Source organism: Oncorhynchus clarkii, chromosome 22 (genome assembly GCF_045791955.1).
Source record: "Oncorhynchus clarkii lewisi isolate Uvic-CL-2024 chromosome 22, UVic_Ocla_1.0, whole genome shotgun sequence".
NCBI lineage: Eukaryota > Metazoa > Chordata > Actinopteri > Salmoniformes > Salmonidae > Oncorhynchus > Oncorhynchus clarkii.
The window spans coordinates 42922488-42950279 of NC_092168.1; the positions used below are offsets into that span (position 1 = coordinate 42922488).

Here is a 27792-nt window from a genome sequence, read left to right on the forward strand (position 1 = left end):
CAAGTCAACCATGCCTACACCCCATTTAGGCCTCCTCAGGTCAGTCCTATGCCCCTCCTGCCCACCCATGTCCCCTACTCCCGCAAAGAGTGCCTCAACATGAAAGTTACACATACTCCCAGGCCGTGAGTGGGCAAACAGGCCCTACTCTTACACTAGCCCAAGCTAATGGAATATACCAGATGCTCAGCAGGCTCTGCTCACACTTACTGGCATGAGGCCAAACCACCCGACCAACAATATTGGACACTTTATGGAACACAAAGCCTTCACTATCTCATCCTGGAATATCCAAAGCCTGAGGTCATCTGCCTTTGGCCTAAAGAGCAGGAACCTGGACTTCATCAAATAAATCAGAAATACAGACATTGTCATCCTACAAGAAACATGGTATAGAAGAGACGGATCCACCGGTTGCCCTCTAGGTTGCAGAGAGCTGGTAGTCCCATCCACAAAAACGACCAGGTGTGAAACAAGGAAGGGACTCAGGGGGTATGCTAATTTTGTATAGAGCAGACCTAACTCACTCTATTAAATTAATCAAAACAGGAACATTTTACATTTATCTTGAAATGCAAAAGGAAATGATCTAAACAGAAAAATGTCCTCCTGTGTGCTACCTACAGTGGGGAGAACAAGTATTTGATACACTGCCAAACTGCCAATTATTATAGGTACACTTCAACTGTGAGAGACGGAATCTAAAACAAAAATCCAGAAAATCACATTGTATGATTTTTAAGTAATTAATTTGAATTTTATTGCATGACATAAGTATTTAACACATCAGAAAAGCAGAACTTAATATTTGGTACAGAAACCTTTGTTTGCAATTACAGAGATCATACGTTTCCTGTAGTTCTTGACCAGGTTTTCACACACTGCAGCAGGGATTTTGGCCCACTCCTCCATACAGACCTTCTCCAGATCCTTCAGGTTTCGGAGCTGTCGCTGGGCAATACGGACTTTCAGCTCCCTCCAAAGATGTTCTATTGGGTTCAGGTCTGGTGATTGGCTAGGCCACTAGATGGGAACATAAACTCAGAAGAGTTGGCAGATGAAAGTTCCAAATATCCAGACCCCAGAAACCCCAGATTCCTGTGTGTATTGCTTTCAGTATAGCGTGCTGATGTGAGCTTGTTGTTCTCTCCTCTCTGTCTGCAGCAACCATGAAGAAAAGCAGTGTCCTGTTTCCTGGGGGGGATGGCCTGAACATGAATGGGATGAACGCCCCAACCTTCTCCGAGGGGGACCTACTTCTCCAGGTACAACATGGCACAGGACAGACAGACAGACAGACAGACAAAGCCGTTTGGGATGGGCCCATAGTGTCTAAATGTCTTGATTGACAGACAGACAGACAGACAGACAGACAGACAGACAGACAGATAGATAGATAGATAGATAGATAGACAGACAGACAGACAGAGTAGTTTGGGATGGGCCCATAGTGTCTAAATGTCTTGATTGACTGACAGACATTTCAGCACCCGGAACCAAATCTTCTGTGGGCGCTGGCCAGTTTTGAATGTTAAAAGTCACGAGAGACTACTGGCTGGCAGACGAGTAGGTAAAGACCCAGACATTGTTCATGCGTTTGTTAATCCAGGTGGATTGAGTTATAATCCAGGACCATCCATTTAGCAGGAAGTTTTGACAGGTGAAATAGGTTGTCCTGGTACTTCATGCCAAGGCCTGGTCACGGTTTACTACGCTTAACAAAGCGAACGCTCCCCCAGTGCTCTAGCACGCTGTTTTCTCATTCTCAGATGTCAGGTACATTTTCACACCAAGCGATGACTGGCATGTTTGAGATTCCTCTCTCAAGATGGAGGCTGGTATGATCATCAGTCAATGCAGAGGGAACTGTGATAGACAGTAAACAGGTTGCCAGATTATAATATCCCCTTTGTAAGGACCAACGCCGGAGTTGAGAAGCAGGTACGAGAAGTTGAACATTTTAATGAGGAACAGCGTCAGCACACGGGTAAACAAGGACATATGACAATCAATGCAGAAGCAGGGGACAGAGCGGGGAACCAGACAGATATAGGGGAGGTAATGACAGAGGTGATTGAGTCCAATAATCACTGATGTGCGTGACAGGGAGAAGGCAGGTGTGTATAATGATGATGGCAGGAGTGCACAATGCTGGGTAGCCTGGTGCCCTCATGTGCCGGGGAGCTGGAGCAGGCGTGACACCGGTAGTAAACAGGTTGCCAGATTATAATACCCCCGTAGTAAACAGGTTGCCAGATTATAATACCCCTGTAGTAAACAGGGTGCCAGGTTATAATACCCCCGTAGTAAACAGGGTGCCAGGTTATAATACCCCCGTAGTAAACAGGTTGCCAGATTATAATACCCCATAGTAAACAGGTTGCCAGATTAAAATACCCCCGTAGTAAACGGGTTGCCAGATTATAATACCCCTGTAGTAAACAGGGTGCCAGATTACAATACCGATGTAGTAAACAGGTTGCCTGACTATAATACCCCCATAGTAAACAGGTTGCCAGATTATAATACCCCCGTAGTAAACAGGTTGCCAGATTATAATACCCCCGTAGTAAACAGGGTGCCAGATTATAATACCCCCGTAGTAAACAGGTTGCCAGATTATAATACCCCTGTAGTAAACAGGGTGCCAGATTACAATACCGATGTAGTAAACAGGTTGCCACATTACAATACCCCTGTAGTAAACAGGTTGCCACATTACAATACCCCTGTAGTAAACAGGTTGCCACATTACAATACCCCCGTAGTAAACAGGTTGCCAGATTACAATACCCCTGTAGTGAACAGGTTGCCAGATTATAATACCCTTAGTAAACAGGTTGCCAGATTATAATACCCCCATAGTAAACAGGTTGCCAGATTATAATATACCCATAGTAAACAGGTTGCCAGATTATAATAAACCCATAGTAAACAGGTTGCCAGATTATAATACCCACGTCATAAACAGGTTGCCAGATTATAATACCCCCTAGTAAACAGGTTGCCAGATTATAATACCCCATAGTAAACAAGTTGCCAGATTATAATACCCCATAGTAAACAGGTTGCCAGATTATAATACCCCATAGTAAACAGGTTGCCAGATTATAATACCCCATAATAAACAGGTTGCCAGATTATAATACCCCCAGATTAACAAAATGTCATCTTTAATGCAACCCTGTCATTAATGCGTGTGTTTTTGAAGCTCGTCTGGAGCAGTGAAATTAAATGTTATATAGTGAGAGTGTGCATTACTGTATTAACACTGTATCTGGTCTTGCAGGCTCTGAATGGCTTTGTGCTGGTGGTCACAGCTGAGGGACATGTGTTCTATTCCTCTCCTACTATCCAAGACTACCTGGGCTTCCATCAGGTAACTACAATATCATCTGTAACATAACTGTAACTACGTTTACGTTTGACATTTTAGTCATGTATCAGACACTCTTATCCAGAGCGATTTATAGTAGTGAGTGCATACGCCAGGGTTGTGGGAATCGAACCCACAACCATGCTCTACCAACTCCAACACCATACTCTACCAACTCCAACACCATGCTCTACCAACTCCAACACCATGCTCTACCGACACCATGCTCTACCAACTCCAACACCATGCTCTACCTATCCAACACCATGTTCTACCAACACCAACACCATGCTCTGCCAACACCATGCTCTACCAACACCATGCTCTACCAACTCCAACACCATGCTCTACCAACTCCAACACCATGCTCTACCAACACCATGCTCTACCAACACCAACACCATGCTCTACCAACTCCAACACCATGCTCTACCAACTCCAACACCATGCTCTACCAACTCCAACACCATGCTCTACCAACTCCAACACCATGCTCTACCAACACCATGCTCTACCAACTCCAACACCATGCTCTACCAACTCCAACACCATGTTCTACCAACTCCAACACCATGCTCTACCAACTCCAACACCATGCTCTACCAACACCATGCTCTACCAACTCCAACACCATGCTCTACCAACACCATGCTCTACCAACACCATGCTCTACCAACACCAACACCATGCTCTACCAACTGAGCCAAATGGGACATCAAATCACATCTGTAACACAACTGTAACAACATCACATATGTAACATAACACAACATTACATCACATCTGTAACATAACACAACATCACATCTGTAACATAACACAACATCACATCACATCTGTAACATAACATATGTAACATAACACAACATCACATCACATCACATCTGTAACATAACATCTGTAACATAACACAACATTACATCACATCTGTAACATAACACAACATCACATCTGTAACATAACACAACATCACATCTGTAACATAACACAACATCACATCACATCTGTAACATAACATCACATCTGTAACATAACACAACATCACATCTGTAACATAACGTAACATCACATCTGTAACATAACACAACATCACATCTGTAACATAACATCTGTAACATAACACAACATCACATCTGTAACATAACACAACATCACATCTGTAACATAACGTAACATCACATCTGTAACATAACACAACATCACATCTGTAACATAACATCTGTAACATAACACAACATTACATCACATCTGTAACATAACACAACATCACATCTGTGAGTTGAAAACAGCAGGTCTGGGACAGGTAGCACGTCCGGTGAACAGGTCAGGGTTCCATAGACGCATGCAGAATAGTTTAAACTGGAGCAGCAGCACGGCCAGGTGGACTGGGGACAGCAAGGAGTCATCATGCCAGTTGGACGCCATATAGTTCTGGGGTTGTCCCCTTCATTACAGTTATACACTATAGGGTATTTTCAGTGCTAACAGGTGTCTTTCATACCCTGCTTTGTAGTTTACTTTGACCCTTTATGAGTTGTCACTCATGGACTGTCTCCACCGGGTGATCAGCACAACAGACACACCCAGAGCTTACTGTGTTTCCCACTTAGGACATAAATCACAAGGCAAACAGTGTTTATAGTTGTTAGATTATAGTTAGGGTTATGGTTCGCTCATTTGTTTCAGTTAATACAGTTTGACCGAGGCAAAATGTATGAGTGCCGTCTGACTGATGGGCTATGTGGCAATGTGATGTTACTCTGTCGGGTCCCAACTTCCAAGAGTCCGCTTTGGCTTTGACCACAAACCTCATAGTTCCTTTTGTTCTGAGAGAAACTTCTAAGTAACAAGTGAATCACATGAAACCAGGAACAAACAGTGTCCAGGGCCCACTTCAGACTTGTGGCTTCAGGGTTTGTTTGCTTAGTCACACACATGCTTTTGTAAGACTTCATAAGCTCCGGTCCATTACATTGTCGTTATAGTTTTTCAGGGGTGGGCAACACAGTTGCAAGTCCTAGTAAAGTCCTACTAAAGTCCTACTAAAGTCCTATTAGTTGTCCTATTAGTTGTCCTATTAGTTGTCCTATTAGTTGTCCATTCCAGTTGAGACTACAAGTGAAGTACCCATGTCATTAAGAAGCCCTGATACGGCTTGTAGACACAATTATTATTATGCCTCTACAATAACAATGGAGGCTACAGCCATAGTCATAAACTAGATTTAACTTTGGTTTGCCCTGTCTCTTTGTCTGTCTGTAGTCAGACGTGGTCCACCAGAGTGTGTTTGAGCTGATCCACACAGACGACAGAGCCACGTTCAGACGACAGCTTCACTTTGCCCTCAACCCCAAGCCCTTTGACCCAGAGCAGGGAGGAGATGGTGAGTGACCTGGAGGGAATGGGTTGTGGACAGTTTGGGGAATTTTTTTCAGTGGATTTTAGTGGAAGTCATCGATTGATGTCAATGGGAGCATGCTCGAGCTAGGTGTGTTTATTTCAATTTATGATTTGGCCCATGTTTTTTGATGATAAGCTCTCATTTTACGATCTTTCACCACATTTCTATGTTCAGGCATGGCGAGCAGCAGTGACATCACCAGGAACATCGTGACCTATAACCCTGAGCAGCTCCCACCAGAGAACTCCTCCTTCCTGGAGAGGAACTTCGTGTGTCGGTTCCGCTGCCTCCTGGACAACTCCTCTGGCTTCCTGGTGAGTCTCTCAGCTTTCTGGTGAGTCTCTCAGCTTCCTGGTGAGTCTCTCAGCTTCCTGGTGAGTCTCTCATCTATAGGGCTGTAGAGAAAACATCCACTTTGTATTGTCACCAGAAAGTACTTCATACACTGTATTGTGTCAAATGAACACATACCAGCACTGTTGATTAATTTGACAGTACGATGTGAGTGGTGGATCTTGGCAAAGTTTGGCAAAACTTTTTTATATAATCAGTCACTGGGCACGTTTCAGATCAATCACTTGCTAAGTTTGAGATCAATCACTATCACTAGCTACATTTCAGATCAATCACTAGCTAAGTTTAAGAGTCTAACATACCTTTGTTCTCCTCATATCCAGGCTCTGAACTTCCAGGGGCGTTTGAAGTTCCTCCATTGCCAGAGCATGCTGGGGGATGACGGGACGCACAGCCAGCCCAGGTTGGGCCTGTTCACCATCGCCACCCCTGTCCACACCCCGTCCATATTGGAGATCAGAAACAAGACGATCTTCTTCCAGACCAAACACAAGCTTGACTTCACCCCCACGGGTGTCGATGCCAGGTGACTCTAAAGGCCTGAAACTAATTCTCATTGGGTCCAAAAAAAAGAGTTGTCAGGCTTACATTTAGGAAGGAAATATGCTACCATTTAATCTAAGTGCCTTGATCAAATGTAGGACTTGATCAAAATGGAACTGTTTTTAAAATGTCACTATTTCACTTTTCTATTCAACATGTTTGAGGGATGACTTCACAAGTGAACATGATGTGTAATGTGCTGTACTTTCCACTAACGCTAACATGGTGTGGCCTGTCTCTCTACAGGGGGAAGGTTGTCCTGGGATACTCAGAGATTGAGTTGTGTATGAGAGGCTCTGGGTATCAGTTCATCCACGCAGCTGATATGATGTACTGTGCAGATAGCCATGTCAGAAGTATGTTTACAATTGGTTCATAATAACTCTCTAGCAATTATTTGTTTGATCATTATTTTTTGTTCGATTATCTAATAATATGAATATTTTCCCCTCAGTGATTAAGACAGGAGAGAGTGGTCTGACCACGTTCAGACTGCTGCAGAAGACTGGGTGCTGGGTCTGGGTCCAGGCCAATGCCAGGCTTGTCTACAAAGGAGGAAGACCTGACTTCATCATCGCACGCCAGAGAGCTTTACTGTGAGTAATTCATATCTGAATGTACAATCTGTCTGCATCATCATTGACTGTCATTTCATTGCGTCTCAAAATATATGATTGTATCATTCATTCATATGATTTTCTCTCTCTGTATCCCTTTAGTAATTCTGAGGGAGAGGAGAATCTACGCCAGAGGAAGATGCAGCTGCCCTTCAGCTTCACCACCGGGGAGGCCCTGCTGTACGAGACCGGCCCCACTCTGGATGCCACGGAGTTCCAAACCAACCCCCCAAAAATCTGCAAGGTGGAGTCTCTGGACCCCCAGTCTCTACTGGGCTCTTTACTAAAGCAGGACGAATCCGTCTACACCCAGCCCCAGGAGCCTCATCTACCCATAGACCAGGTGTTCATGGACAGCCGAGCGCTCACCAACGTGGCCTGTAACTCCTGGCAGAGTAGCATGGAGCCCCAGGGGCCCGACGGGGTTGATGATGGTGATAGCCCCAGGGAGGTCAAGCACGAGGGGGCGTTGGTAGCCATGATCGATGCCCTGGAGAAGATGGCGCAGGATGGGGACCTGTGTGCGGCTCTGCAGGGGATGGACGTGGGTACGGCGGAGCTGATGGAGTGGGAGAACACCCTCCTCAGGCTGAGCCAGAACTCCAATGGGACCGGGAGCGGGGACACCTCCCTAGAGCTGGATGACATCATGACCAACGACATCTTCTCTTACGTGGAGGAAGCCTTGTTCAAGGAGAGCAGCGAGGGGAGCGGTAACGAGCCCAACTGCTCCACCATGGTCAACAACGACCCTAACCTGTTCACAGGGGTGCTCGACAACAACAACCAGGGTGGACCATTCACAGGAGTGGTCAGCCCTACAGGTGCCGGACAGTGCAAGCCCGGGTTGCTTGACAAATTCAGCTTTGTCCAAAATGGCTCCCCAGGGAACGATCTAAATGGTATCAGCCACAGTCAGGTAACAGGCAACAGAGTAGTTGGTTTGGCAGGACAGAACCAGACAGGACAGAACCATGGAGGACAGAACCAGGCAGGACCACAGCAGGTGTTCAAGAGCACCCAGAGGCTCTCCCACTTCGGCCCCCAGATTCCTCAGACGGGCCTGAATATCCCCATCCTGCAGCAGCTACAGCTCAACGACATCTTGACCCCCTCTCTGGAGCTCCCCGAGCTCAGTAACCCACATAGCTCAGGCCAGAATGAGTCTGTCACGTTAAGCACTAGCATGGCTGGATCCTGTGCTCAGGCACCAAACAACCACATGGGAAGCCCTCAGATCATCGCTGGCCAGGTCCAATCTAACCAGCCACCTCCACAGTGTTTCCCTCATAATGGCTTGCCAGCTGCAATGGAACCAAACAGACCAGAGGAGATCTCTGTTCCACAGTCCAAACATCTACCACCTATTCTGGTGGATGCTTGGCCATCTTTGATTCCCAGTAATGGCTTTGTTTCACCCCAGATTGCCTGCAGTGCACCATTTCAGTCACTAAAAACCCAGAAAGTGCAGCAGTGGCCCCAGAACCAGCAGCATCAGCTACCACCACCCGCCAGCACAATGAAAAATGGACACCAATTAATCCCAGACTGTCACAGTCAAGCCACAGAGACCCAAAGAGTCCCTCTCACAGGCCTTTGGCCACAGAACACCAACGGATTGTACCACCAACCCCAGCAGAGGCGATTGGCCAACGGCCAGCCTGCTCCATCCGGCAGCTGTATGTTTGAGAACGTCTCACCCCCCCTCCCCAACAGAAACAGCCACGTGGATGGCACCATTCTGCCTCCCCCCTTGTCTGTATGCCAGAGGAGGATGGTGGACCCCCAGGACCAGAGCTACTTGCAGTGGGGCCCCAGTGAGCCGGTGGTGGACACGTCAGCCATCATCCAGGACAACACCGGAATCAGCTTCCCGGCTCGCCCGCTTGTGGCCAACATCACCACCCCCGAGAGCCTACTGGCCATGCAGCAGTACCTTTCTGGACGCAACAGAGTCGGACAGACACAGGTAACTATGTCCCCTCTCTCTGTTGTGGATGGAGCACTGACTTTTTCCTTACCACATAACCTGGTTCTACTGGTCAAGTCACGTGGTTAGGAAAACTCAGGGCCCTAACTAATTATGAAGTAATTTATTGATATTATTAATTGTTACTTTATGAAACAAGCCAGGGTCTATTTGTCATACTTTTCCCCCAACAGATCCCAAGCCTCTGTGTAGTAGACAGCAATGGAACATTCTCCTCATCCCCACTTGTCAATGGAACATTCTCCTCATCCCCACTTGTCAATGGAACATTCTCCTCATCCCCACTTGTCAATGGAACATTCTCCTCATCCCCACTTGTCAATGGAACATTCTCCTCATCCCCACTTGTCAATGGAACATTCTCCTCAGCCCCACTTGTCAATGGAACCATGTGCTTTACAGACCACAACCAAACCAACTATTGCGACTTCTAAACATGAGTCACGTTACTCTGTAAACATTATGGACAAAAAGAGGAGGAAGCCATCCATGGATCTGTTCATCCATCCATCCATCCGTACACATTCAAAGATAACACACTGCCTTAATAGCTGCCTCAGGGAGGGTGTCGTGATGACAAGCCATCCCCTAGTCAGACACACCATTCATCTCCGCATATCAGTGTTTACAGGAAATACAAGGACTCTTTTGATTAAGCACTTGTCACTTCTGTCAGCAATGGAACAAAAAAGCAGCAACTTTACATGGAACTGGTTTTCTTTCTTTTTTTGTTGGGTTGTCTTCTGTTTTTGTTTGTTGTTGCCTTGTCTTTGGTTTTATTACTGTGGAAAAACAGTATCTGTCACAACTTCAATGATATGAATGAAGTTTGAATCCTCACCGGTGAATTTGGCTTGTGTTATAATGGCTTTTTAGGGTCATGCTCAATTCCCAAAATGAATTTATATATATTAATAAAGCAGGCCATATTCATTTCTTTTTACGTTTGTTTCTTCTTACATTATAGTTGGATGGTGACAGGACACCATTCAAGTTTTCACTCGTGGAGAAACAAACAAAAAACTGATATTGTACTCAGAGATTAAAAATAAAGGCATAGCATCCTCAATTTATATATGGAGTGTAGGGTTGCAAAATTCTGTGAACTTTAGATACATTTCCTAATTTTTACAAAATCCCAGTTGGAGAATTCCTTGAATCAGGAATCAGGGAATAAGCAGGAAATCCAGAATCCTCCAACCAGGGAAAACCAGGGAATTTATTGAATGTTCCTGCAACCCTAATGAAGTGTAAATACAGAAATGGCCTCTATATTATTATAAAGATATTATTGTTTTTATTATGTGAGTGTGTTATGGCTGTGATGAATATGACTGTGTGCACACGGGGTGTGTTCCTGTTTGTGTTTGCTTGTTCTGAAGAATGAATGAAGCAGTGTACAAATAGAATTTCTGAGGAAAAAGCAACATATTTCATTGAAATGTCTGCATTGGTTGCAGAGTAGGCTATCAAAAACCAAATTATGTGCTTTCAGATTGTACTCCTTGTAATGCTATTGGTATCCAAATGTCATTACAATTTAACAATAGTCTGTTAAAGTATGTTGATAATGCTATATCAATAGTATTCAATCCATTTATAGTTGTTTCTTTGTTTTATCTAAACTTCACTGAGCCATATGCTAACTTGTGGTAATTTTTTTACTTTAGTTTTTCGTTCATAATATCATCTGTGGAGGAAGGTGTACTGCATGTTAAGGAGACTCAGGAGACGTACAGTCGCTAGTGAAAGTCGACACGCCACTTGCACAGTCTTCACATTTTGCTACCTTAAAATCTGAAAAGGGATTTTTTTCCTACCGATCTAAACAATCTACTCCACATTTTCAAAGTGAAAGAAAAATGTATAAAAAAGAAATACGAAACAAAGATGTTTTGATCTTCGCAGCCGAGGGGTTAATACTTTTTGTTGTAATTTTTCTCTCCCCAATTTCGTGGTATCCAATGTGTAGTTAGAATCTTGTCTCATTGCTGCAACTCCCCTATGGACTCGGGAGAGGTCAAGGTTGAGAGCCATGCATCCTCCAAAACACGACCCTGCCAGGCCGCACTGCTTCTTGACACACTGCTCGCTTAACCCGGAAGCCAACCGCACCAATGTGTCGGAGGAAACACCGTCCAACTGACGACCGATGTCAGCTTGCAGGTGCCCGACCTGCCACAAGGAGGTCGGTAGAGCACGATGAGACAAGGAAATCCCAGCCGGCCAAACCTTCCCCGAACCCGGACGACACTGGACCAAACCCTCCCCTAATCCGGATGACGCTAGGCAAATTGTGCGCTGCTTCATGGGTCTCCCGGTCACGGCTGGCTGTGGCACAGCCTGGGAACGAAACCGAGGCTGTAGTGACGCCTCAGCACTGCAATGCTGTTCCTTAGACCACTGCACCACTTGGGAGTCTCCGGTGGAAGCACCGTTGATAGTCATTACAGCTGTGAATTATTTTCAATAAGATTATACCAACTTTTAGAGAAACATATTTTCATTGTTTATGTCAAAATTGCTTAAGGTCAGTAAATTTGTTCAGGAGTCATTGATCGGCAGCCATATTCAAACCTTGTCTCTGATTGTCAAGCAAATTTAAGTCATGGCTAAGAAACACTCAAGTACACTCAAGCCATTCTGGTGTCTTTGGCATTAACATTTTTGTAACTGTGCCACTGAAAATAAAACTCTATTCCAGGGTTTTCCTCAACCTTTTACCTAGGCTTTGCTCTTTCCATGTTTCTTTTGATCCTGACAAACTCCTCAGTCCCTACTAGTGACAGGCATACCCATAACATGATGCTTCCACCACAATACTTGAAAATACAGACGGTTTATATTGGATTTGACAAAAGCCTGTAGTTTTTTTTATTTAGGCCAAAAAGTGATATATTTGCCGTGTTGTCTTGCAGTATTACTTTAGAGCCTTGTTGCAACCAGAATGGATGATTTGTAATGGATATTGTAACACAGGCTTCCTTCTCTTCACCTTATCATACAGGCCAGTAATGTGGAGTGAATGTAATGTTGTTGATCCTCTGTATTTTCAAGTATTGTGGTGGCAGCATCATGCTATGGGTATGCTTGTCATGGCAGTGGCTGGGGAGTTTGTCAGGATCAAAATAAATATAAAAGGAGCAAAGCCCAGGTAAAAAGCTAGAGGAAAACCAGCCTCAGTCTTCTGAATACCTAACCCTGGGATAGATTTTAACATTTCTGCCATGACAAGTCAAATGCCAAAGACACACCAGTATGCCTTTCCAATAGGTCTTGAGTGGTCCTGAATGGTCCAGTCTCAGTCCTGACTTAAACCTGCTCAAATCAGAAACAAGATTTGAATATTGCTGCGCATCAATGATTCCCACCTTAATGTACTGTGCTTGAGCAATTTTGACAAAAACAATGGATATGCAGTATGTTGCCCTAAGAGTAGTAGAATCTTATTCACAGCTTTAATGGCTGGCAAAGGTGCTTCCACCAATTACCAACTCTGTGATGTGAAGACATACGCAATCAAGACATCTTTGTTTTATTTGTAATTAATTAGGAACATTTTCTATATTTATTTTTTCAATTTGAAAACGTGGCGTAGGTTGTGTACATCAATAGGAAAAAGTGTGTAATGCAATTTTTAGATAACATTTTAATGTGAAGGAGTGTGCAGACTTTCACTAGGCACTGTAGGTCCTAAAAGTCTAGTGTAGTAACCATGGTTACTATAGACATGGGACTGGAAGTAGAACTTCCCACGAGTCCACATGTTGATCAGCATATTCGACAAATGGAACTTCCCATTTAGTCCCATGTCAGTTGATGATTTACAGTAACATGGCAGGTCCTCCCGTTGTAAAAGCCCCCTGACACTGAAGTCTCCCGTCATCACTCTGACTCCTCCCTCAAAGGCATCTGAGGCTAAATCAATATGGCTGCCCACCTTTTATTTCCCTTGACCTATTTCCTCATTCTGCTCATATGAAAAGACAAGGCAGGTTTCCGCCATATTCCCCTATATGGCGGAAACTAAACCCGGCCAACTAGAGGGCCTCTCCTGCCAAACTGCTCTCACTGATTCAGTTCTCTCAGCTCAATAAGGCAGAGGAAGTTACACATAGCAAAGGGAGCTGTTATATGTATTGGTTTTTTTCACATTTAGCTTTGCTTTTGAATTACATTTATCAACTTTTCTCATGCGTTTTGCTTCACCGAGCTGATTTATAATATAATGGGTGGCAAGTTTTCAAAGCGCCTGCCTTGAAATGTTGATAAAGTTCCTTGTATCAAAGTTGATATGAAAGAAAGGGAAGGGTATACATTATATATCACCTCTAGGGTTGCAAAACTCCAGGAACTTTCAATACATTTCCTGGTTTTCCAGAAATCGTGGTTGGAGGATTCCAGCTTTCCTGCTTATTCCTTCCTGATTCCGGGAATCCTCCAACTGGGATTTCAGGGAAAAACCTGGGAATTTATTAAAAGTTCCCAGAATTTTGCCACCCTAATCCACCCCCTGCTGTATATCTATTCGTTAAGCTTACTCTTCAACGGTCTCCGACATCAGGCAGTTGCAGAGTTCAGCATCAATATATTATGAATATTTCAGTTTTTTGCATTTGTTTGTCGTATGTTTGGTTATTTCATGTTGTTATTATGTCTCGTGGCCTTACAACATCTGTTAGACATTTGTTCTGCTTGGAAATATTTGTCTCCACATAAATATTTAATTTAGTGTAGTTCACTTGTATTTAGGCAAGTATAGCGGATGCAATGTAGTGATATTTACCAGCTTATGTTTGTTACCTTTTATTCTCAATTGTAAAATTATTTCTCATATAAAAAAGATTTCTAATAACTTACTAATGTGTTACTTGGTCATTATTAAAGTGCAATACTTCTGTTGGACACTGGAGGGCACATCTTTTTTTTTACTGCTGACTGAATAATATAATCTCAATTACCTATGTAAACAAATATCACCCCACACTGCCCATCCAAAACCCCTCTTTATGGATCTGCGTGAGTTGAATTTACAGCGAAAGGACTTCTATCATCAATCAGTGAATTAGTGCAGGTATGGTTTTATAATGAAGGGATAAAGGCTTCTGTGCTGTGGCAGAGACATAAGAAACAGAGATAGCCGGTTTTGATGAGATTTCCATGGCACTGCAGCCACAGGTTGGCACACAGCCAATGTCAATCATACCATACCAACCAGGGCTATCCGGCCCGGCCCGTAGGTACCACTCACATTACAGTCCTGGTGCAGGCTCTGACTATTAGTTACTACTCAGTCATTAATCACAGAGAGCGAGAGATATTGTTTATTATCTATTTCACTTGCTTTGGCAATGTAAACATATGTTTCCCATGCCAATAAAGACCCTTAAATTGAAAAATGTAATTTAGAGAGAGTTTATTTAACTTTTGTTTAATATATACATCACTTGTATTGGTAATTTTAACACATTTCCCATGCCAATAAAGCCATTCAATTGAATTTAGAGAGAGGGTATTGTTACAAAACAGACCACCCCCCCCCCCCCCCCCCCCCCCCCTCTGCCCTACATACATGATCCTATATGTCTCTGTCTTCTTCACATAACACAGGATATAGGCAGTGGTGTAAAGTGCTTACGTAAAAATACTTTAAAGTACTACTTAAGTCGTTTTTTAAGGTATTTGAACTTAACTATTCACATTTTTGACAACTTTTACTTTTACTTCACTACATTCCATGAGAAAATATTGTACTCTTTACTCCATACATTTTCCCTGACAACCAAAAATACTTGTTACATTTTGAATGCTTAGCAGGGCAGGAAAATTGTCAAATTCACTCACTTATCAAGAGAACATGTGCCTCTGGCATGTCTGTCTGAGTGTTGGAGTGTGCCCTGGGCTATTCATACATTTTAAAAACAAGAAAATGGTGCCGTCTGCTTTGCTTAATATAAGCAATTTTAAATTATTTATACTTTTACTTCTACTTTTGATACATAAGCATATTTTAGCAATTACATTTACTTTTGATACTTCAGCATATTTAAAACCAAATACTTTTAGACTTTTACTCAAGCACTATTTTACTGGGTGTCTTTCACTTTTACTTTAATAACTTTCTATTAAGGTACCTATACTTTTACTCAAGTATGACATTTGGGTACTTTTTCCACCACTGGATATAGGCCCTGCTCCCTCCCAGCACCGGATATAGGCCCTGCTCCCTCCCAGCACAGGATATAGGCCCTGCTCCCTCCCAGCACAGGATATAGGCCCTGCTCCCTCCCAGCACAGGATATAGGCCCTGCTCCCTCCCAACACAGGATATGGGCCCTGCTCCCTCCCAGCATAGGATATAGGCCCTGCTCCCTCCCAGCATAGGATATAGGCCCTGCTCCCTCCCAACACAGGATATAGAGCCCTATGGGCTCAACGGTCACACGACTTCATGTATGCATTATCATAGTTGTATACATTTCCCTTTGTCTACTGTGTGAGAGCATTCACTTGAGCCTACCTGTATATGTTTTGTTTATATTGTGAGAGTCAACTGACTTTCAGCAGTAACAGTGTTTTAAAAGGGCCTATTCGGACACAGTTCCTGGCAAATTATTACAAACGTGTACAATAGAAAAATAGAAAAGTAATCAGATGAATCATGAATATATGTAACGGTGTAATTAAACTGTTAAATTCCTGCATAAAACAGATATTATGCCACCTCCTGGTAGATTCATGTGTTTACATTGTCTAATACACTCAGTGATAAAGGTATGGGATTTTGGGTAATCCGCAGTAGATTTATGGAGAAATGCTGTGGGTGAGTTGAAAATGGAATGGTCCCAGGATAGAAATGTATAAAGTGGACATTACATCATAAAATCCACATTTTACATTGTGCATTATCAGCTTATGTTATTAGTAACTACCGTTGTTGGTTTAGCGTCTGGGTTTGCCGAATCTCAGTTTTTCATGTGGGTTTTATGTTAGCTAAAGTTCTCTCTTTGAAGTTGGTAACAGTTAGCTAACTGAAAAATGCATCTTCTTTAGAAGTGCTATTTATGTCCTGTCGAGTACTGATCATTCATCCATACTGTGTGTGTGTGTCCCGTCATTGCAGGTAATTTATGACAAATGTATAAAGTATATGTTTTATAATCTCATGAGCACAAGCCAGCACATTAGCCTGGTTTTGTTAGTTTAGGAAAATATGCGGTGCGTTGTAGATGTATTATATTTATTTGCCACAAGAGTGTGACATTGAGTCATTTTTCAGGTTAATTCGATATATTTTGAATACTAAAATGGGTGATAGTTTATTCTGATGTTGTAAATATGAGATTACACATGGAAACAATTGTATTTGTATTACTAGTAAATTATTAATTATTAGAAATTGTTAAATCGACTATACGATCACAATGACTTGATAGACATTTTTATAGTTTTTTTTTGTTAGTATATTATACACCAGAATTATGGAAAATTGCTGTGGGAGTGCTATTTATATCCTGTCGACTACTGATCATTTATCCATACTGTGTGTGTCCCATGATTGCAGCTTTGGAAATAATATTTATATGCAAAGAGGTAGGCCTATGTTTAGGTTTTCTCATGTATCAGCAGGTCTGTATCCATTTCCGTAGCCTATTCTAATTGTATTTGTCACATGCGCGGAATACAACGGGTGTCGTAGACTTTACAGTGAAACGCTTACTTACAATCCCCTTAACCAACAACGCTTAAAGAAGTTAAGAAAAAATAAGTGTTAAGTAAAAAATTGAAAATTAAAGTAACAAATAATTAAACAGCAGCAGTAAAATAACAATAGCATTATGTACAAGTAGGCAGAGTTAAAGTGACTATGCGTAGATAATAAACAGAGAGTAGCTGCAGCGTTAAAGAGGGGTCCTGGTAGCCCTCCTAATCAAATGTAGGCTATAGAGCACAAACGTGTATGGCCAAAAAACTATTAAAAAGTCATTTCAACACCAGGGTATGCTAAACCATTAATTTAGAACAGAATGGTTTCATTATTTAAAATTCTAACCTCTGACCCACATACAGCAGAGGACACAAGGCTCAACAGAAACCGCTCTCATTTCCACTCTGATTGGACGAAACCGGCCGCTCGGGAACTCGCAAACATTGCCGCGCTCCCATGTGTTTCCAGGAGATTTTCTGTTCCCCGTTGACCTCTAGTGCGCGTGCCCGCCCAAATCTGGACTCAAACAGGGAGATGCGCGTGGCCGAATTTGACGAGATAATTGGGAATAGAGGACGTTAAGCATAGGACTAATACAGTAGATACAATAATCGTCCAAACGTTTGTCACATTATTGTCAGGGTAAAATATGAAAAAATAGCCTGGGAAGAATTGGAAAGGTGCAAGCTACCATGGAAGGGGATTGCGGTTTGCAAAGCGCACCGGCACTACACATCTAGACCACCATTCCGCTAGACGATGAGATTAATTACTTGGGTTTTATATTGGGTTGAAGCATTGTTCTGCAGACTAATTTAGCATTTCGATGGACTGTAAACAGTATTGCAAATTGTATGCATTTCAACGGATGATATTCTGAGTACGCAACAATGCCATTAATTTATATAAATTATATTTCTTAACCCATCTCTGGATCTGCGCACAGTTGAAGGATAAAATAAACTAAAAGTGCGACTATTTGTTGTTTTTGTCGTTGTCCTCTCGCTAATGTGTTTACGTGTTTCATCTGATGGATTAGTTTAACTGTCGACTGTAGCCTATGTAGGTCGAAGGGAACTGTAGCCTTCACCAATATTTTTGGGGAGATTCATCGGACTTGCAATACAGCCATATCATGTATGCTGGACGTAAAAGGAGAAAACCAGTCCAGAGAGCGTAAGTACAGTTTATTTACATGAATTGAAAGGCCTTTTCGCAAACAGAAATAGCCAAATGTTCAAAGCCCTGCATCCATACCAGCTCGCCCCTTTTATCGCTCAACCACTCATCTTATATTTGTGCAAATTTAAATAGCATATTTCACCTGAATTAAATTGATAATGTCGATGACACACGAAAGGACATATTCAGGTGGGCCACCTCCAGTCGTCAGGGGCCTGATTTGGTATCACACTTTCCCCAGCCAGGCTAATACACCTGACTTTCAAAAATCAACTAATCATGATATGCAGTTTAGTATGCAATTAGTTTAATCAGCCGTGTTTGCTAGGGATGGAGAAAAAGTGTGACACCACTCCGGCACCGGAGGACTGAAGTTACCCATCTGTGGATGAACTAGTTCCTTCGCGCCCTGTTTGACAGGCAGAAAGGCCTCGACCCCGGCCATCGCATTGTAAAACAGTTTATTTGACTATAAGATTATTCATTTGTGAAATAATATATATATATATATATATATATATAGGCTACCTTAAATCAATAGTACAACTATTGTGTGATCGTGTTTTAAAAATTATTTCGCAGTAAGTTGCGTGCGCTCCAAAGTTGCACTTGTCGTCAAAAATAGTTGCTGCGTTTGTTATTTCGTTATCACGTGAAGCCAGAATTTACTGTTAACGTCGTTTCATTATTTTTGTTCAATTTAAACCAACATAAACCAACGTAAACATTTGCATTTTGAAATCATGTTTATACATCCAATTGGTTGATGATGCAATTCTACCACATAGCCGCAAATATGCTGCGCCATTTTAGGTTAGTCAACACGCCCTTTTATTGACTGTGTAACAGACATTTTTGAATTAAACAAATGGCTGGGATGTCCAATGTTTGGTGGGTGGCAGGTGCATAAGGCCAACACTTTCTGATATTTGAGCGCAATCACCTTGCACTTGCTGAAAGGACACTGGAAGGATGTAAAACCATTCAAATGTTCACAACAAATGGCTTTGAATTATTTTGTATTATTATGTAATAATTATAGTATTATTATTATTACATTTTCATTTTTATTATTTTATTATTATTTATTATTATTTTGAAATAAGCCTATTTTATAATTGACTAATTCACTAGTGAAAATGTACCTAACATGTGTTTACATAAATATATATTTGTTGAACCAACAGTATGTATGTTGTCAGTGGAGAATGTGTATGTTTATGACATAATGCCAGAAGTGCATTCAGTGCTCTGGGGCATTTATTGGCATGATTTGTTAACTCATGAGTGGATTGTTGAAGGAGCTCTATAAATTATGACTCAAAACATATTTACAATTTAAAATAAAATAAAAAACATGGTGTTATTCACATGACACAAATCAGGTTTTAAATGTATCATTTATTTTTGGGCTGTTTTAATCATTTCAATTTTACTCTACTTGTTGAAGTATTTTATTAATGATTAATTTACCTATATTACAGGTATCATTACAAATTATACTTTTGTAGTAATAATGCGTATAATGAATGAGAACTATAATCAACCGAAGACCCTTGAGTTTTATGTAAAAATGTCAAGTTAAAAATAGTGATTTCTTCTCTCCTTGCAGCGTAAAACCGCCACAATCAGAAGGGGCCAAGTCGAACCCCTCGAAGCGCCACCGGGACCGTCTGAATGGAGAGCTGGAGAGGCTGGCCAGCCTCCTCCCCTTCCCTGAGGAGGTCACCACCAGCCTGGACAAACTCTCCATCCTCCGCCTTAGTGTCAGCTACCTCCGGGCCAAGAACTTCTTCACCGGTAAGAAGTGGTCCTCAAAGAACCCTATTATTGCTCTGGAACTATTGCTTGAGTAGGGCCCTTAGTTTGAGGTCCTCAATAGAGTGCTTCCTGAAATGTTGTGCTTCCTGTGTAGACATAAGGTCCTTGTTTTATAAACAGAGGTCCAATGATCCCTCACTGTGTACAGCACAAGGGTGTGTTAGCATAGCACACGGCCACTACAGTATGAAGCTGAAGCCCATCCTAAAAATATGCTCTACTTAAAGAGGAGCAGGGAGCTATCAAAGCAGTTAGCCTGATCCCCTTCTAGCATCCCTGTGCTGACTTGTCTGTACAGTTAGTAGATGGAACAGAGCAGTATGGTAGTTGCTATGCATAGTCATGGGAAGCACTGTGAGGAGCCACTGGGACTTTATAAGCCAAGCTTCCATCCCTAGAACTCTTATGAAGATGTCAAAACAGTAGAGAATCTGCGTCTTTCATGGCCTGTGTTTCCTGACACCTTCAAAGTACATTTAATCAGCTGTGAAAGCCAGCCTCACTCAACCAGCCAGCTTCACTCAGCCAGCCAGCCTCAGTCAGTCAGCCAGCCAGCCAACTTCACTCAGCCAGCCAGCCTCAGTCAGCCAGCCCATTATTTCATCCTCGAGAAGAAGGGGCCTCAATTTTTCATAGAGGCTGTGACTCTGCCTTCATTTGTAGTTAAGGATGGAAGAGAAAGAAAGGGCTCCGTTAAAAACAGAGGAGAGTGTGTTTGGGAACAAAATAATTGCATGCAAAGAGGACGGATTTGTATTTTTTCTCTCCTATGTTGTGGGAAAAATACGCTATTTTAGGCAGTGCTCTTTAAAAGAGAATGCTGCAATGCGGGCGTTGGATACTCTCGAAGCATTAATAATTAAGAGAAACCCCAGAGTTTAAAGAATTTATGAAATGGAGGGAGGACAGTGTTTGTTTAAGACTGTGGCTTCTTGAAATGGCTGTTTGGGGTGCGCCGTACTGGATCCGGGGCCTGTGATACCAGTGTGTTGGGGGGAGATATTGCTAATGCGTGGCTTTTTTTGGTGTGAAGAGAGAGGACATGTACAAATACTCTGTGGGGAGGAATGGAGATGCTGGAAAGGGGTGGGGGGAGAATCCAGTCTTTAGTTCTATGGGACTAAATAGTCTGTAGCTTTAATCATTTGAAAAAGCCATATTATTTTTATTATATATATATATTTATATATATATATATATATATATATATATATAATATATATATATAATAAAATATTATATATATATATATATATATATATATATATATATATATATATATATATATATACACTTTGTTTTTACATTTTAACCTTGATAAATGTAGTAATTTCTTGGGTCGTCGAAGGGTTGATTCGTCTCTGAAATTGTGTGACTTTGCTTGATTATGAAATCTCATGATTGGCACTATGAATATAACTGATTGTTGCATTATGGGTCTAACAAATCTCGTCACCCTGTCAAAATATATTGTTTATATTGTATTGCAGCGTCACAGGTCAAAGTGTCCTGCCAAGCCCTCGTGTCCTTGTTGTGTTACTGCATTAGCCTAGTTCCTTCCCTGACTGCACAAACAGTGAGTAATTAACAGGCCTCGTTCAGAAAGTACATGATGAGACAGTGAGCCTTAACCTGCAGCCTTATCAACACCCCTATCAGCCCATCATGTATGCCTGCTTGCCTGTCTGACTGCCTGAGGGCGGGCCCATGGCCTCCGTCTCTGTGTCTCCCATCATCATTTGTTGTATGTAAACAGAGCTGCTGCTCAGTGCGCTGGGATTAGGCCCTGGTACAGTGTTGGACGGGTGATTTATGAAGAGGTGGCTCAGCTCTGCCTAACCGTCCAGGTCTCTGTCTCTATGGTGGCTAGTAGGCCATTTAGCCACCACCATCATTACCCAACCACTTGCTGTTAAGTAGCTGAGTTTGCCTACCGAATGCTGTGTAGTGTTGGTTTAACAACCAGAGTGAACTAGCATTGTGCTCTGGTAGGGACACTATGTTCTGTATTTTTTAAGAATAGCTCAGATGCCCTCTATTGTATAATGTCTCTTTATTTATCTGGGTGTGTTGTACCATAGGCCAGTGTTGTTGCTCTGTGTGGAATTAAATGTCTTGTACACGTTGAACAAAGCCTATCAGAGCCTGTTTAATCCGTCTGACAATATTATCCATCCCAGCTGCCTCCTCTCCTCCTCGTCTTCAGGCCTACAGGCATCCGTCCTCTGCCAACCTGAAGGAATGAGAGCAGGAGTGCCTAAAACCTAAAGCACAGTAAATACCAGATAATTGTACAGTATGCATAGGCATTTCTCCCCGATAGTCAAAGCCACATTAGACAGTATTTGGTTTGTTCCATGCTAATGCCTCAGACAAGGACATCACTCTATGTTCTGGTCCAAATGTCCTGGGTGCTTAAAAGGAGGAGATTCTATCCTGCACCATGCCCCCTGTACTTAGCCGGTTACATGTACAACAATTCACTCTCAGGATTATCAGTAACCCGGGAATGAGCACTATACAACCACCAGGATCTCATCACAGGGAATCATGGGAGGCTATAACATCCTGGTCTTTGATGGGAGGCAGCTACCCACTGAGCACAGACATCAATTCAATGTCTATTCCACGTTGGTTCAACGTAATTTCATTGAAATGATGTGGAAACAATGTTGATTCAACCGTGTGTGTGTCCAGTGGGTAGGCTGTTCTGTGTCCAACAAGGCAACCTATTCCCTATGTAGTGCACTACTTTTGACCAGAGCCCTATGGGCCTTGTAGTGGACTATGTAGGGAATAGGGTGCCATTTGGGATGCTACCTGTGTGAGCTCTGTGACCCTGGGGTCCATGTGACACACCATGGCGGCCTCACGCGCAAATGTTGGGTCCGGGAACGTTGCAAAATAAATGTTGTTAAATTATTTCAGCCATTTGCTCGTCTGCGTCAACGAGCGTCTGCGTAGCCAGGCGCTAAAATATAACTGGGTTCTGTTTGAGCCGTTCTGCAAGTCCTCTATTGGATATCAGGAAGATACAGACCCACTTGGATACTTGAAAGACCAACGAGGTGAGAATAATTAAATATAATTAACTAGGTTTCTCTTTTTATCTGTGGATTAATCGTCGGAGTAGATCAACACAACATTTTGTATGACTCTGGGTCAACATTCTACAAAGAACCAGATAAAAAAAGGACCATATGAATGTCAAGTAGAAGAACAACCCAATGTTCATCTCCTAGCAACAGCAAGCTAGCTAAATGTGTGTTTCGACCTGCTCCCAAATTAGTATAGTTGTTTCACAATTAGTTTTGATAGTTTAACCTGCGTGTGATGATCGCGTCTGGTGGGGATAGACAAAATCAACGTGCGTGACCAGTGTAGTCGGTATGTTCGGTAATCAGGATTTTGTTTGAATGTTAGTGTCCACAGAATGTGTTTCTGTGTAATGTGTCATGCACTTCTGTTGATGGCATTGTCTTGTGCTAGATATTTACTGCAGCGTAATGTAACGCTCAATGAGTGAATGGGTGTGGAGTCAGGCGCAGAGAGCAAAGGATGCGGGAAAAAACACGCTTTAATGTCCAAAATCAAAAGAACAAAATAGTATTACCCAACACAGGTGTAACTATAAAAACAAGATAGTACCCTTAGGTAAAATACCAGGACAGCGAGAAAACAAAACACTAACACCTCTCACAAATACAGAAGAACAAGCCCGCACAAACAGAAGCGGGCTAAACGAACTTAAATAACCCCACCCTAACGACCAAACAATGAACAGGTGAAACCAATTAGACAAAACCAAACGAACACGGAACAAAGGATCGGTGGCAGCTAGTAGACCGGCGACGACGACCGCCGAGCGCCACCCGAACAAGAAGGGGAGCCACCTTCGGTGGTATTCGTGGCACGTAAACGCTTCACTCTCATACTGTCATAGTTTTGCTGGTGGCTTTGGAACTTTTTTTTTCAGGGAGGTCAAATCTCTATTCGAGCTGGAAACTTTGCGTCTGTGTGTATTATTGTCGTGGATAATTCACCCTGAAGAATCAATGATATGCTTATTAGTCAGCTATTGTGCAATCTTTTCCCCCTGTGTGTGTGTGTGTGTGTGTGTGTGTGTGTGTGTGTGTGTGTGTGTGTGTGGTGTAAAGTACTTAAATAAAATTACTTTAAAGTACTACTTAAGATTTTTGGGTGTCTGTACTTTACTTCAATACATTCCTAAGGAAAATAATGTACTTTTTACTCTGACACCCAAAACTACTCGTACATTTTAATGCTTAGCAGGACAGGAAAATGGTCCATTTATCAAGAGAACATCCCTGGTCATCCCTACTGTCTCTGATCTGGCGGACTCACTCACTTCGTTTGTAAATGATGTTGGAATGTGCTCTTGGCTATCCATAAATTAATTAAACGAGAAAATGGTGCCTTCTGGTTTGCTTAATGTAAGGAATTTGAAATTATTTCTGCTTTTGATACTTAAGTATATTTAAAACCAAATACTTTTAGACTTTTATTCTAGTATTATTTTACTGGGTGACTTTTACTTGAGTCATTTGCTATTAAAATCAAAATTTTACAAAAAAATTACAATTGCATACTTTTTCCACGTGTGTGGGGGAAGGAATCATTGTGACACACAGTAACATAAAAACACACTATGGCTTTCCACGGCTGCTGTAAGAATGCAGCGATAAGAAGTGTGTATCTGTTCTGAAAGAAGCCCTCTCAGAGCTCTGGCTCTGGTCTCTAATGTTGCCAGTGTTTCCTCTGTTAATGGGCCACTCCCTCTGTGACGGAGGTCCCCACACTAACAACCACAGACAAGCCAAGCTCCAGTTGTGTTTCCCTCTGGCTGGCAGGCAGTCAGATTATAAACATAGATGAGGACACAAATCCAATGCACTCATAATATTTTGTGCAATGTAAAAGTGTAAGCCCTTCATTTAGATGGTACAATAAGAAGGCTGAACTATATAGAAGGCATCTGTTGACATCACACAACCCCCCCGTGTATCAACCCCCAGCATTAGAAACCTCCCTCCACATTTTGTATGACACTATTTAACAACACAATGCCCTAAATTTGCTTCCACCACAGTTTTGTTCATTCCGTCATTCAATTTTTTTACGAAGAGGTTTCCCCCTGGGAGCGAGGAATTGCCCTTCCATTGTGAGTTCTTCTGTTGTAAAGATGGAAGGGTGAAAGGTGCCACCTTTAACACCATGTTTCTCCTGTGAGGTGGAAAATGCCAATAACTAAGCTAATAAGAGCGCTCCTGGGATTCCTGGAAGAGCTGTGTTTACCAGCAACCAACCAGGAAGCATGAGCCCTCTTCCTTTTCTTCCTACCGTTTGCTCTCTGTTGCGCAACTTCCTGGTCCATAGCTAGCTAATGACCCAGTCCCTTTTTAAATGGAGTCATGTGCTTTTTGCTGTGAAGCTAAGTAATATCAAATGTTATTGGTCACATACACGTGATTAGCAGATGTTATTGCAGGTGTAGCGAAATGCTTGTGATTCTAGCTCCGACAGTGCAGTAATATCTAACAAGTAATATCTAACAAATTACACAACATATACCCAATACACACCAATCTAAGTAGGAATGAATTAAGACTATATACATATGGGCGAGTGATGTCAGAGCGGAACGGTCTAAGATACAGTATATACATATGAAATGAGTAATGCAAGATTTGTGAACCTTAAGTGACTAAGATACTGTAGAATAGTATAGAATACAGTATATACATATGAGATGTGTAATGCCAGATATGTAAACATAATTAAAGTGACTAGTGTTCCATTCCTTAAAGTGGGCAGTGATTTCTAGTCTATGCCTATATGCAGCAGCCTCTAATGTGCTGGTGATGGCTATTTAACAGTCTGATGGCCTTCAGATAGAAGCTGTTTTTCAGTCTCTCGGTCCCAGCTTTGATGCACCTGTACTGACCTCGCCTTCTGGATGATAGCGGGGTGAACAGGCAGTGGCTCGGGTGGTTGATGATCTTTTGGGCCTTCCTGTGACATCGGGTGCTGTAGGTGACCTGGAGGGCGGGTAGTTTGCTCCCGGTAATGCGTTGGGCAGACCACACCACCCTCTGGAGAGCCTTATGTGCAGTGTAGTCATTTGACATCATGACCAACACTCATAAATCTAAAATGGAATGTGCAATTTACACATCTCAACAATTAGCTGTTTTTTATCAAAATCTGCTTAAAGAGACTGTGTGTTGGGTATGCAGGTTCAGGATAACCGATGCAATCCAATTACAATATCATAGGGATATGTATGGTTGTTGTGATTGGGGGTATGGTTGCACTCTGACCTTTGGCCTATAGTTGCTGTATATATAGATTTGAGATTAGAATGAATAATCTCTGTGAATTCTGAAAGGGTTCTGTTTGCTTTGGAGGGTTGTTCGCCAGCTTGTTCAGACTAATACTGGATTAGCAAGTTACTTCTGCTCCATGCATCGCTTCTCAATCACCACTTTTAAAATCTTGTTTTATTATCTCAACTTTCAACAACGAGAAAAGGGGGGGGGGGGGTTAGTTTAGAATATCTTGAGGGTCTCTTGAACGGCCGCAATTCTTTAATTTTTTTCTTATTGAGGTCATTCCTGTGTTCACCACAGCGAAAGGTTCTGATTGATGTCAAAGGCCTTACTCCTTAATATCCTCTCAGTTCTATGAATAAAACTATTTGCCTCTGGTTCAGCATAGTAGTGTGAAGGAAAGAGATGTCAAGTACTATTGAGTAGGATAGGTTTGAATCCTGGTCTGTTGCTTAGTGGATCACGCCGGAAAATAATGCTTGAAAAATAAAGTCATGTGTTCAGTTCTCCCTCTTTTTGGAGCAAAAATACAGGAGTTTACATTCAGTATGTAGATAGGGGCGGCAGGGAGCCTAGTGCTTAGAGCGTTGGGCCAGTAACCAAAAGGTTGCTGGATCGAATCCCCGAGCTGACAAGGTAAAAATCTGTCGTTCTGCCCCTGAGCAAGGCAGTTAACCCACTGTTCTCCGGGCGCCGAAGACTTGGATGCCGATTATGGCAGCCCCCCTCACCTCTTTGATTCTTTGATTCAGAAGGGTTGGGATAAATGCAGAAGACACATTTCAGTTGAATGCATTCAGTTGTACAACTGACTAGGTATCCCCTTTTTCCCCTTCCCTAGATAGGTAAACCATGAGAAAACAATAAATGAATGGCTGAGAGGATAGAAAATACATGTCCATGTAGGTGGCCCATTCTATCCAAAGACAAGCTTAGAGTGGCTTTAGTATAGATATAGACACAGGCAGCAATACTAATGGACATGTAGAACTAGGAGGACGTTATGCGACTCTCCATGGATCAGGACAGAGATCCAGATCATAGCCATATCCTCCAATGGGATAGCCGTGTTGTATGCATTCTCGTTAAAAATAGTAGTTCGTAGAATTCTATGCTGCTGTATGTAAACAGTTGAAATGAGTTCAATATGGATTAGGTCAGTGCTTTTGCTTCACGTGTTGCTATAGGCTACATCTGTACTGAAATGTGTTTGATTTAAAATCAAATCAAATGTTATTTGTCACATGCACAGAATACAACAGGTGTAGTAGAGTTTACAGTGAAATGTTTACTTACAAGCCCTTAACCTACAATGCAGTTTTAAGAAAATGGAGTTAAGAAAATATTTACTAAATAAACTAAAGTAAACATTGAAAATAAGTAACACAATAAATTAAAAAATGAGGCTATATACAGGGAGTACCAGTACCGAGTCAATGTGCGGGGGTAC

General features: G+C 42.2%; 3 protein-coding genes across 3 annotated transcripts in view; 2 read left to right on the forward strand and 1 right to left on the reverse strand.

Moving 5' to 3' along the window:
- LOC139380928 (aryl hydrocarbon receptor-like) overlaps window positions 1-14140 on the forward strand; it is an 80046-nt gene extending 65906 nt beyond the window's left edge. Inside the window, exons 3-11 of the mRNA XM_071124096.1 lie at window positions 1165-1265; window positions 3290-3379; window positions 5639-5759; window positions 5952-6091; window positions 6455-6657; window positions 6921-7030; window positions 7129-7270; window positions 7394-9260; window positions 9455-14140. Coding sequence (XP_070980197.1) covers window positions 1165-1265; window positions 3290-3379; window positions 5639-5759; window positions 5952-6091; window positions 6455-6657; window positions 6921-7030; window positions 7129-7270; window positions 7394-9260; window positions 9455-9715 — 3035 coding nt within the window. The 3' untranslated portion in view covers window positions 9716-14140. The remainder of the gene's footprint in view (window positions 1-1164; window positions 1266-3289; window positions 3380-5638; window positions 5760-5951; window positions 6092-6454; window positions 6658-6920; window positions 7031-7128; window positions 7271-7393; window positions 9261-9454) is intronic.
- Window positions 1-27792, reverse strand: part of LOC139380929 (major histocompatibility complex class I-related gene protein-like) — a 401721-nt gene that overhangs the window by 315651 nt on the left and 58278 nt on the right. The window lies entirely within an intron of this gene.
- The window catches only part of LOC139380927 (aryl hydrocarbon receptor-like), a 54713-nt gene continuing 44459 nt past the window's right edge, over window positions 17539-27792 (forward strand). The window contains exons 1-2 of the mRNA XM_071124095.1: window positions 17539-18165; window positions 19784-19971. Of these exons, the coding sequence (XP_070980196.1) occupies window positions 18125-18165; window positions 19784-19971 (229 nt within the window). The 5' untranslated portion in view covers window positions 17539-18124. The remainder of the gene's footprint in view (window positions 18166-19783; window positions 19972-27792) is intronic.